This window comes from Mobula birostris, chromosome 5 (assembly GCF_030028105.1).
Source record: "Mobula birostris isolate sMobBir1 chromosome 5, sMobBir1.hap1, whole genome shotgun sequence".
Classification (NCBI taxonomy): domain Eukaryota; kingdom Metazoa; phylum Chordata; class Chondrichthyes; order Myliobatiformes; family Myliobatidae; genus Mobula; species Mobula birostris.
Window position 1 is genome coordinate 49,945,043 of NC_092374.1, and position 13,071 is coordinate 49,958,113.

General features: G+C 41.5%; 1 protein-coding gene across 10 annotated transcripts in view; it reads right to left on the reverse strand.

The window, feature by feature from the left end:
* Positions 1–13,071, reverse strand: part of LOC140197686 (receptor-type tyrosine-protein phosphatase delta) — a 606,878-nt gene that overhangs the window by 346,921 nt on the left and 246,886 nt on the right. For all 10 annotated transcript variants that reach the window (XM_072258000.1, XM_072258002.1, XM_072257999.1 and 7 more), the window contains exon 3: positions 3,180–3,325. In XM_072258000.1, the coding sequence (XP_072114101.1) occupies positions 3,180–3,325 (146 nt within the window). The remainder of the gene's footprint in view (positions 1–3,179; positions 3,326–13,071) is intronic.

The window sequence follows — 13,071 nt, forward strand, 5'->3', positions numbered from 1 at the left end:
CACCAACACCTATATCAGGATGCTGTTCATTGACTATAGCTCAGCATTTAACACCATCATTCCCACAATCCTGATTGAGAAGTTACAGAACCTGGGCCTCCGTTCCTCACTCTGCAATTGGATCCTCGACTTCCTAACCGACTTCCTAATCTGTGCAAATCGGTGATAACATCTCCTCCTTGCTGACGATCAACACTGGTACACCTCAAGGGCTGTGTTCTTAGCTACTCTACTCTCTCTTTACCCAGGACTGTGTGGCTAGGCATAGCTCAAATACCATCAGTACAACCACTTTTGGTAGAATCTCAGATGGAGACGAAGGGCGTACAGGAGCAAGATACGCCCAACTAGTGGAGTGGTGCCGCAGCAACAACCTGGCATTCAACATCAGTAAGACGAAAGAGCTGATTGTGGACTTCAGGAAGAGTAAGATGTAGGAACACATATCAATCCTCCTAGAGGGATCAGAAGCGGAGAAAGTGAGGTGAGCAGCTTCAAGTTCCTGGGTGTCAAGATCTCTGAGGACCTAACCTGGTCCCAACATATCGATGTTGTTATAAAGAAGGCAAGACAGCGACTATACTTCATCAGCAGTTCGAAGAGATTTACTGTATCAACAAATACACTCAAAAACTTCTATAGATGTACCATGGAGAGCATTCTGACAGGCTGCATCACTGTCTGGTATGGGGGTGGGGTGCTACTGCACGGGACTGAAAAAAGCTACAGATGGTTGTAAATTTAGGCAGCTCCATCTTGGGTGTTAGCCTACAAAGTACCCAGGACATCTTCAGGGAGCACTGTCTCAGAAAGGCAGCGTCCATTATTAAGGATCTCTAGCACCCAGGACATGTCCTTTTCTCACTGTTACCATCAGGTAGAAGGTACAGAAGCCTGAAGGCATACACTCAGCGATTCAGGAATAGCCTCTTCCCCTTTGCCATCCAATTCCTAAATAAATATTGAAACTGAGAACACTACCTTGCTTTTTTAATATATATCATTTCTGATTTTTGCACGATTTTTGATCTTTTCAATATATGTATAGTGTAATTGATTTACTTATTCATTTTTTTTCTCTCTGCTAGATTATGTATTGCATTGAACTGCTGCTGCTAAGTTAATAAATTTCAGGATACATGCCAATGATAATAAACCTGATTCTGATTCTATCCTCCTGCATAGGACTCACAAATTTAATAACATCTGTAAAATTTAGGGCACTTGTGGTTCCTTGGATTTAGTTTTATTTTTGATTCACAGGAAAGTTAGGGATCAACTGAGGGCTTTGGAACAGGGATGAGGAGAGTTAGAAGTCAGGGGCAGGAGCCAGTGTTTGGGTCAAGATGGTGCCAAGCTGCAATGTCCACCAGTCTTAGTTTTTCATTTGGTACTAAGGGGACAGCACAAGAGTTCGGGGCCAGATTGGGGTTTGGGGCAGGGATAAGAGAGAATAAAGAGTGAGGGGTAGGAACCAGTGTTCAGAGCCCTCCTCAGATGAAAATCTGCAATCCCAGAAGTAAGGTTACAGGGCACTCAGATGACAAGCTATCTCCAGATCAGTGAGTGCCAAGTCGGAGATCCGCATGTGCTGGAGTCACAAGGGCCGATGACCCCCCGGATCCTGAAGATCCAAAGGTCAAACTCATGATCAGCAAGTCCTAAGGTCAAATCTGTGACCGCGAGTTCTGGGATCAAAGCCTACAGGTCATGTCCGTGTTCAGCAAGTTCTGGGTTCGATACCCAGAAGTTGGTGAAGTCCAAAGGGCAAAGCCAAAGGTTGAAATCCAAAGCTCTGTGAGCCCAGAGGTAAAAAGCTCAAACGTTGAACAATAAAGTTGGCGAGTCCAGTGGGAGAGGCATGAAGGTCAAGCTGCGAGCCTGGGTCAAGGACAGGAGGGTGAAATCCCGATATCTGTGAGTCTGAGAATCTGGGGCCAAGGTCCAGAGGACAGAGGTGGCTAACCTGGGGTTGCAGGTCTGGTGAGTGAAGGGGTGGATGGCTGGAAGGGCGAGAAAGGGACTTGTTTTGCTGCTGTTGTATCATTCGTTTCTGTAGTTGTTGGTGTTGTTGATGTTTGCATTGTTCTACTGAACATTGTGGGCATGCTATGTTGATGCCAGAATGTGTGGCAACATCTGTGAGTATCCCCCAGCATACTTTTGGATGTGCTGGTTGTTAAAACAAATGATGTATTTCACTGTTTTTAGATGTACATTTGATAAACAAGTCTGAATTTCCTGCTTGCTAATTCTTTCACTCTCTAACATGGTCAAACAGATTTATCTTCCAGCCTCTATTGTCATGTAGGCCTTACAGTGATCTGAATGGCAATGATAAAGAAAACAAATAGATTCTACTATTCAAATCCTTGACATGTAACTGAATTCACTGAATCGCCTGTACAGCCCAAGCATGTAGACGACAAACTTAAACAAATAATTGCAGTAAAAGAGTGAAGTTACCATGACCTCCATCCCAGCTTCGCAAACATGAAATGTAGATCAAAAAGACTAAAACAAGAAATAAAAATTGTACACAGTATTTGAAAGCAATGATACAGAAAAAAGAATGAGCACACTTACCCACTGAGTAAAAAATAGCAACAGTAAAAGCACACAGAACGCAACAGAGTTGATTGAAATGAAATGAACCGCTTTCAGCAAAAAGTTGAGAGGACTGCAGCAAGATTCACATGTTTCTGAATCAGGGAATTTATCGTGATAGAGCATCCAGCAACAGCAACATTTCCACTGAGTGAGAGCAGGCTGAAAATTTATCTAGATATCACAATTGCAAAATTAATGCAAAGTTCAATCAAAGATGTACACCCAGAGAGGTTTAGGAATGGTCAGGAAGTAGTAATAAATATTCTTATAACATCAGTGAACTAGGAAAATCTCCATCCCCAATACTGCAAGATTTATAAATTGGACAAAAACTGCAATTATTCTTATGCCACAAGTTCAAATTGCAACCCTGGACACCCCAGATGAAAAAAATAATATCCTTAAAACTGAATGATACATTGAGGCACTGTACTGCTGTCACAAAGTCATCTGAGTCAGTGATACGAAATCTGATTCTCAGCTCCAGCGGAGGAACAAAGCAAGAGGTTCCAAAAGGAGATTTTTACAGAGTACATTCCTAAATGGTAAATGGGTGAGTGATACAATACCTCAAATCTCTGAGAGCTGACTTTCTTTCCTTTTTTTGACCATACAATTTTCGGCCTCGGATCTCCTGAGGTTTGGCAGATAAATGACGCAACCCCTCCTGAGACTCCCGTCTGGTCAATGGGAGTTCTTGTAAACTTTGGTGGTGCTATAAAAAAAGAAAGAATAGCAATAAATCAAATTCCTCAATAACTTAAGTCTCAGTTGCTAAGCAATGCTACATTTCATTAAACAGGTTTAACTATAAAATCACCAGTCTACCAGATTTGTGAGAACTTCTTTCCCAACTGCATTCTTTTAAGTTCGTGCCCATGAAAGCAAATCTATTTACGTAATATTGTGCAGTGTGATTTCTCTAGGGCCTAAAAGCATTCAGACTATGAACACATTTAGATTTCAGGTCGGTGATGATTTTGTGTACCCAGCGTAGCTTTGTTAGTCTGAATTTTTGAAACTTTCAAACTCACTTATTGATTGTATTTATTCATTGGATTTATTAATATGATTTGAAGGGCCTCTTGCTTCATTACATTTGGACTTTGGATATTTATACCAGAGATCTTTTACTATTCTGGGCTCAGTGGGGATGCTTTTGCTTCATATCTCCAGGCAAGTGAGATACACTGAGATGCTAAATCCAGACAAAAATCTGCTGTCTGCAAATACTTGAAGCATTTCAATTTTAAATGGTTTGAATGATAATCAGAATAAATTTGGAGACTTTTCAGACAACTGCGCCTCAGAAACAGGAAAATATTTCGAACTTTCTAGCATGCTGGCCAACATGCACATAAATGTTAAAACTAAGTCACAAATGCAATAAAGAACAAACAAAACAGTAAAGATTTTCAAATAATTCAAAATCCAATAAAGCAATAATGATAAAGAAAACAGGATGTTGGAAGATGCCAGCCTAACAAGACCAACAGTAACTTGTAAGAGTGCATTCAAAGATCAAAGTCAATTTATTATCAAAGAACATAAATGTCACCATATACAACCCTGAGATTCATTTCCTTGTTGGCATACTCAATAAATCCATAGCAGAATATTAACCACAATAGAATCAATAAAAGACTGCACCAACTTGGCATTCAACCAGTGTGCAAAAGACAGAAACCTGGCAAATACAACGATAAATAACTAACAACCAGACAATTGAATAAATAAGCAGACAAACAAATAATGAATATTGAGAACATGAGATGAAGAGTCCTAGAAAGTGAGTCCATTGGTTAGGGGACCATCTCAATGTCAGGGCTAGTGAAAATGATGAAGTATCCCCTTTGATTCAAGAGCCTGATGGTTAAGAGGTAGGAACTGTTCCTGAACCTGGTGGTGTGAGTCATGAGGCTCCTGTACCTTGTTCCTGATGGCAGCAGCAAGAAGGGAGCATGTCCTGGGTGGTGGAGGTCCCTGATGATGGATGATGGATGCTGCATTCAGTGCCCTATTTACATTCCAACATAAGGCACAAGAAATTGGAAAGGAATGTCTGATACCATCCAACTTGGTTCGAATTAGATACTTCATGTCACAGCAACCCAATACAGAATCTGCCCACATAAAATACAAACACAAGAGATTCTGTAGGTGCTGGAAATCCAGCGTAACACAAACAAGATGCTGGAGGAATTCAGAAGGTCTGGTGGCATCTATGGAAAGGAGTAAACAGTTGACATTTTGAGCCGAGACCCTTCATCTTGACTAATTTCATCTCCAATGAATCCAACAATGTTACACTATAATCTGGAACATAATCTCTATGTAACCCAAAGGGTGCACTATCACTGTGAAGAAGTGACAGTGACTTTCATTGCACATTAGATAAAATTGGTACGTCAGATCCTGCTGTGATTTCAGGAAGTTTAATCCATGTACATGGGCTCGCTACAGGGTTGAGTCAGATGTAAAACTCTGGTTTGAAGGTGCCTATTTTACTTCATTCACTAATTTGAATGAATAGAAAATCAGTCACTGAGGTCCTGCAATGTCCGTGTGAGCAGAGAATCAGGCCTGCAAGATCTCAACTCTGGAACAATGCACATTACTCTATCATTTAAGGGAATACAGAGTAAAACAGAGTTCATAAGAAAGTGAGGTAATCTTAATGAAACTTAGAAAATCCTAAGGGTGTATGACAGGGTAGATGTTGAGATGCTTCAATCAGTAAGAAAATTGCATACCAGGGGTCATAATTATAGGACTAATTGGCAGTTATTTAAAATGGAGCTATGTAGGATTCTCTTCCCAGAAAGTCATGGTAAACCTTTTGAGTTCTCTACCCCAGATAGATGTGAAGGCAAGATCATTTGGGGAGAGGACTGGGGGCTTAAGGATCTTAAGAGGAAGTAAATAGTGTTTTGAAATCCCAGGGAATTGAGAACAATGGGGTAGTCGCACAAAAGCGGAGATGAGGGCAGGAGGAGAGCCACCATGATCATATAGAATGGTAGGAGTGACCTACTCCTGCTTCTGCTTTCTGATGTTCTCATCAACAATCATACCCTACAAATATCCTGTGCATGCAAACTGAACAAAATATCATAAAGAAGAATGAATTAATTTGAGGCTGCACGGAAATAATGAGTAAAAAATAAGCAAGACATCTCAAAAAACAAGGTTACATAAAAGCTGATAGTTGTTAGTTCATAATAGAAATAAGGGTAAAGGGTTTGTTTTTAATGAGCAGCAAGGGGAGGAAGTGAGAAGTCTATTATTCAGAATGGTTTTGTGTTTTTGTGGAGACTGCTAGTGGAGCAAAAGTTATGGGTCACGTAGCTTGGTTTATGTTGTTCCAATTTCATCGAAACATAGAAAACATACAGCACAATACAGGCCCTTCGGCCCACAAAACTGTGCCAAACATGTCCCTACCTTAGAACTACCTAGGCTTTACCCATAACCCTCTATTTTTCTAAGCTCCATCTAGCCATCCAGGAGTCTCTTAAAAGACCCTATCGTTTCCGCCTCCACCACTGCCGCTGGCAGCCCATTCCACGCACTTGCCACTCTCTGCGTAAAAAACTTACCCTGACATCTCCTCTGTACCTACTTAGAAGCACCTTAAACCTGTGCCCTCTTGTAGCAGCCATTTCAGCCCTGGGGAAAAGCCTCTAACTATCCATACAATCAATGCCTCTCATCATCTTATACACCTCTATCAGGTCACCTCTCATCCCCCGTCGCTCCAGGGAGAAAAGGCCGAGTTCACTCAACCTGTTTTCATAAGGCATACTCCCCAATCCAGGCAACATCCTTGTAAATCTCCTCTGCACCCTTTCTATGGTTTCCACATCCTTCCTGTGGTGAGGCGACCAGAACTGAGCACAAATTACATTTCAATCAAACAATTTTACATTTTGTGAAGCTTTTTTAACATTCCAACTTCCAGCACTTGCTAATTTCAGAGTTTTTAGTGAGAAGATTAATTTGCATTAACTTCAATTGATGACTCATTGACTCTGGTCACTGATGGCCCAAACTAAACAAACACTTTTCTGCATTAGACCATTGGCACTGTATGGTGGTATTTGCGGCAATATGCGGTATCACCTCTGTGATATTTCTGAAATGGATGGAGAAGGGAAGAGAACTTCCTTAGGACTTTCCAATTTTGCTGAGGAATAGCTAATATGAACAACACAAAGGTGACAATAATCTGATTAATTTATTCAGCTGTGTATTCATACCAAACATAAGTTTGCCAATATGCAGGAGAAACCTCAAATGGTGCTAAAACCACATTAGTAGTGATACAGTAATGCCATCACCACCAAAGTGCTACTATTTTATCTACCGTGTTAAAAGTGTTATAGTCTGAAATAAATGTGTCAAAGCTATCGGTAAAATAAGCTCAGAGTAAGGATCTTTCTTGTCAAGTATTATCAGTATGAGAATAAAATAAAACTGGTCACTTGGCAAAAGTTTAAACAAAGGACACAACTGTAAAACAGAGGAAGACCTTTTGGCCCATAATGTGACAGACTAGTAATAGTCCAGTAATTAAACACATAACTAAGCTAATAATAGTCTAGTAATTAAGAATTACTGGAATAAAATATTAAACAATAATAAAACTAGTAACAGTCCTGTAATTAAAGGCATAACTAAACCAATCCCTTCTGCCAACAGAATATCCACATCCCTCCATTTCCTGCACAATCATGTGCTTATCAATGATCATAGAAATGTATTTTAGACTGTTAGCAGTGCATATCTGTTAATCTAAATACTTTGCTGTATTATTTGTTTTCTTCTTTTGTTTCTTTATTCATTATTCCTTTTTTAAAAATATTCTTCTCTGTCCCAAGCAGGGGATCATTTCCCTCCACTCATTTACCTCCAATTCTAAATTCAAACTACCTAAACAGATTAGCAATGTGCTTCCAGGACAAAATTATCACTCCTCTGATTAGGTTGCTCTGAACTGCCCCAACATGACGGGCTAAGGTTTCCTCTCCCACCCCACTCCAATGCTGCCTGCCCTGACTGACTCTGATGCACACAGGTACAGCTGGTGGGGGCTGCTGCAGGAGATGCAAGTATTATTCAGCTGCACTGGAGCTTGTTTCTCCACCAAGCTTCAACCCATGACCCCATACATAGCACAATCACCCTCATGCTGGCTCTTCACTTTCTTCATTGACTGCATTGAAGCTGATAAAAATAAGTACTAATGTGTTCTAACATCTTTGACCCAGCCCTGAACTTTAGTGGTTGGACTGTAAATAGCTCATACTGAAATATCAGCTTGCAAGTGTTGATAGACTACCAGCAGCTATTTATAACCTTCCCTGACTAATGATGCAAGGAGTGAGGGAGCAATTGGAACAGTTCACTGCTCATGGTCACACACCAATGTGAGGAACTGTGAATTATCCCAACGTGATAGGTTACCAAGCATCATATGCCTAGTCATTACACTAATTTTCAATCTTCTGATTGGTCAATAGCTAGTGAGAGGGAATTAAATTTTAAGACACACAGATGTATAAATTCAGTCATGTGACACATCACATGCCCTGCAATTGAAAAGTCAGATTATCCAAGACTTGAGTCACAGAAGATTTTCTTTTACATTATTGCTTCCCTTGACTAATACAGAATGGATCAGGTCCACTGTTTAAATGAACTGAGCCAAGGTTCGATGCTGTCAGCAGTGTATTGTAGAAGGAGAATCAAAGGATTCGGTCTTGATTTATCAATGAACCAGACTTCTAATCCTCACAAAAGTGAGACCTGCTGAACGGCTGAGGGAGGAAGATGTTAGGGAGCAAAATCCTTGTTTCACATTTAACACCACAGAAGAGGCATGACTGCAACCTCTGCAGGAATCCAGCCAATTAGACCCCACTCCCAGCCACTTTTAGAGTTCTACTTACAAAACACAGCAAGTGCACAGTTCATGGTTCGAATGTGACTCATGAAATGACTTATGGTGTAATGCCTTACTTTGCTCAAATGTACAAAAGCAATCACTCCCTATAGCACCTGGTCAAACTAGCTTAAAACTGTTCTGCACAGTCATTTGAAGTAACTGGGAATAAAAGGAAACAATGTGCACTTTGTCTCTACACTCACATACATAGCTCCTCAAGGGGATAGGATTGTTCAACTATTCACAGTTCAATACTCAAAAAAGCCTGATGCACTTTGGTATCACTTTATCTAATCCTCTTGGATTGAATTTGAATCGTTTCCATCTGCTGTGGCATTTCTAGTTTACAACCACATCCCAGTTTCTGCCGACTAACTATTCATTAACAATCCAATTGAAACTTTGCTTTAGATAAGAATAACTTTGATAAAAAAAAAATTATTTTGCATGGATTCAAATTTCAATTAAAACAGAAAGCTAATTCAGCATTCTGACAATTCACTCACCAAGGGATCCTTAATGCTGGGTTAAGGAGGCAGCACAGTTATTCTGGAAGTCTGACAGGACTGGCTTTAAATATCTCAAGTGGTAGTGCCGAGTATTTTCTCTGCCCCTCATGCTTTCCAAATTCTATCCTGAACTGGTCCTCTTTGGTCATACACTTTGAAAATGGGCTTCAGGAACATTAGAACAGGAATAAGCAATTAAAGCTGAGCACAAATGCATCTTAATGAAAGCTTCACTTTCTAAGGAGGTTACGGCTTGTTACTGAACACTCAAACAAACTTTATAGATGTACTGTTGGGATTATCCTGACTGGTTTCATCATAGTCTGGTGGTATACACATAAATGTAAGAAGCTGCAGAGAGCAACAGACTCAGCCCAATATATCCCTCCCCATCATCAATAGTATCAACTGGAGGAAAGCATCCATCATTAAAGATACCCACCATCAGGCCATGCCATCTTCTCGCTGCTACCATTGGGCAAGAGGTACAGAAGCCTCATGTTCCACACCATCAAGTTCAAGAACAGCTACTTCCCTTCAACCATTCAGTTCTTCAACCAGGAGTCACTACGGTTTAGCAACACACTAACATTTTGATCACTTTGCACTCAAATGGACGTTGCTTTTCTTTTGCTCTAATTGTGCTCTTTCTTGAAAAAATTGGGTAAACTTCATGTTTAATTTTTGTTTTCCTGGTAAATGCTGCTCATGTGATTCTGCGTTCATGAGGTGCTGCTGCTACTAAGTTTTCATTGCACCTGTGTAGGCATGAGCATAAACTCAACTTTGACTTTTGATTTTGATTTTATTTCACATTATTCTTTGGACAGAAGATTGCTGATACAATAGAGGGATCATAGATTTGCAAGCAGAGAAACTTGGCCCATCATAGCCATACTGATTACTAAACTAATCTTTTCCAGTCCCATTCACCCACATTTGGTCTGCAGCCTTCTCTGCCTTGGTGATTCAAGTGCTGATCCTGATGCTTCTGAAATGCCGTGAGAGTGCCTACTTCCAGAATCTCCTCAGGCAGTGAGATCCAGACACTCTTTACTTCACAAGGTGAGATTTCATTTACTTCTGCATCTGCTGAAGACGGCTGGCCAACCAGCTTACAAGCATGGTTTTAAAAGCTGGCAAAATTCATCTGTGCCATTTGGGCTCCATGTTATAGTGCCACATAGTTTCACGAACATTAGGCATTCATGGCTGGATTTCTCACTGTTGCCTGCTCCTAAACTCACGTCTGTGAGCTTATCAATTTACGCTGAGCACACCAGCACCACTGCTCTTCCAGCCACTGGAAGTTGCCACTGCCTTCACTGTGAGTGTCTCAGTGCTCTGTAAGGCAGGATGCAAGTAATTGGATTTACCCTTGAGAATTTGGTGGGCATCACGACTCACAGGAAGGGTATCTTCTGTTCAAGGGGAGCACAGAGATCTTCAATAATATATTCAGAAATAAGGAGCAATTACCTACATGCACACAACAGGAATTCTGCAGATGCTGGAAATTCAAGCAACACACATCAAAGTTGCTGTTGAATGCAGCAGGCCAGGCAGCATCTGTAGGAAGAGGTGCAGTCGACGTTTCAGGCTGAGACCCTTCGTCAGGACTAACTGAAGGAAGAGTGAGTAAGGGATTTGAAAGTTGGAGGGGGAGGGGGAGATCCAAAATGATAGGAGAAGACAGGAGGGGGAGGGATTGAGCCAAGAGCTGGACAGGTGATAGGCAAAAGGGGATACGAGAGGATCATGGGACAGGAGGTCCGGGAAGAAAGACAAGGGGGGGGGGGGGGGACCCAGAGGATGGGCAAGAGGTATATTCAGAGGGACAGAGGGAGAAAAAGGAGAGTGAGAGAAAGAATGTGTGCATAAAAATAAGTAACAGATGGGGTACAAGGGGGAGGTGGGATGAACCTGATGGCATGAACATCGACTTCTCTAACTTCCGCTAAGGCCCCACCTCCCCCTCGTACCCCATCTGTTACTTATTTTTATGCACACATTCTTCCTCTCACTCTCCTTTTTCTCCCTCTGTCCCTCTGAATATACCTCTTGCCCATCCTCTGGGTCCCCCCCCCCGTCTTTCTTCCCGGACCTCCTGTCCCATGATCCTCTCGTATCTCCTTTTGCCTATCACCTGTCCAGCTCTTGGCTCAATCCCTCCCCCTCCTGTCTTCTCCTATTATTTTGGATCTCCCCTCCCCCTCCAACTTTCAAATCCCTTACTCACTCTTCCTTCAGTTAGTCCTGACGAAGGGTCTCGGCCTGAAACGTCGACTGCACCTCTTCCTATAGATACTGCCTGGCCTGCTGCATTCACCAGCAACTTCGTTGTGTGTTACCTACATGCACATAGTCTTTTTTCCCAGGAAATGGAAATCAAGAACTAAAGGGATAGATTGAAGGTGAGAGGGGATCAGTACATTGGACACATGCCAGAGGAAATGGTAGAGGTAGGTACAATAACAACATTTAAAAAAAACATTTGGACAGGTATACGGATAGGAAAGGTAAGGTTTCAATAGGGAGCATCAAGGTTCCATAGGTGAACATCATCAGCAGCCTGTCCTGGTCCAACCACGTGGATACCATGGCCAACAAAGTTCACCACTACCTCTACTTCCTCAGGAGACTGAAGAAATTTAGCAAGCCCCTGCCCCTGTCATCCCTTACCAATTTTTATCAATGCCCCATAGAAAGCATCCCATATGGATACATAATGACTTGGTAAGGGAACCACTCTATGTATGACACAGGAAACCGCAGAAAGTTGTGGACACAGCTCAGCACATCACAGAAAGCAGCTGCTCTCTATGGTCCCTGTCTATATTTCTCGTTGCTTCAGTAAAGTAATCAGCATCATCAAAAACTCCATCCACCTAGGATATTCTGCCTTCTCTCCTCTTCCATAGAGCGGAAAATATAAAAGCCTGAAAGTGCGTACTTCCAGGCTCAAGAACAGCTTCTGGCCTGCCATTATAAGATTATTGCATGGTTTCCTAGTACAATAAGTTGGACTCTTAACTTCACAATCTCCCTCGTTATGATCTTGTACTTTATTGTTTACCTGCACTGCACTTTCTATCTATCACCTCCCTTTCACCTATCTCCATCTGTCACCTCCCATCACCCCCCCCACCTGGCTTCACCTTTCACCTTCTAGCTTGTATTCCTTCATCTCCCCCAACTTATTTTGGCATCTTCCCCCTCCCATTCCAGTCCTGATGAAAGGTCTAGGCCCACGTCAACTGTTTATTCATTTCCATAGATGCTCTTTGACCTGTTCAATTCCTCCAGGATTTTGTGTGTGTTGCTTTAGATTTCCAACATCTGCAGAATCTCTTGTGTTTATGATTTGCTGCACTTTCTCTATTGGTTTTTACACCTAATCTGCATTGTTATTGTTTTACCTTGCTCTACCTCAATCACTTGTAATTATTTTGATCTGTATGAACAGAATGCAAAACAAGCTATTCACTGTATCTTGGTACATGTGACAATAATAAACAAATCCCAATTCCAATTTAGAGGGATATGGGCCTAAATTAGAAGGGTCAACATTCACTAGTAGGGCCAAAGGGCCTCTTTCTGGGTTCTATGATTTGATGACTCTACCTTCTCCTCAGAAGCTGTTAACAAAAATAGTTATCAGTAATTACCTACATCTGCAAGCTCTTTTGGTATTTTCTACTTCAATCAAATTTGTTATGCAAAGGTGAAAAAATCTTTATACAATGTTGCTTTAACAGAGGGCAGAGAATTTTCCAGGTGTATAGTGAAATGAGCCTGAATACAGACTTTCTGCTCAGAGACTCTCAACTGGGTGATCCTGGTAGCAACTTGCCAGGACTGTCTCGGTAAGGTGGTTTCTCATTATAGCAAGGACTGTGGAGGCTTTGGAGAGAGTGCGGAAGCAGTTTACCAGGATGCTGACTGGATTAGAGGACATGTGATATAAACAGAAGTTGGGCAAACTAGGGTTGGTTCCTCTGGAGT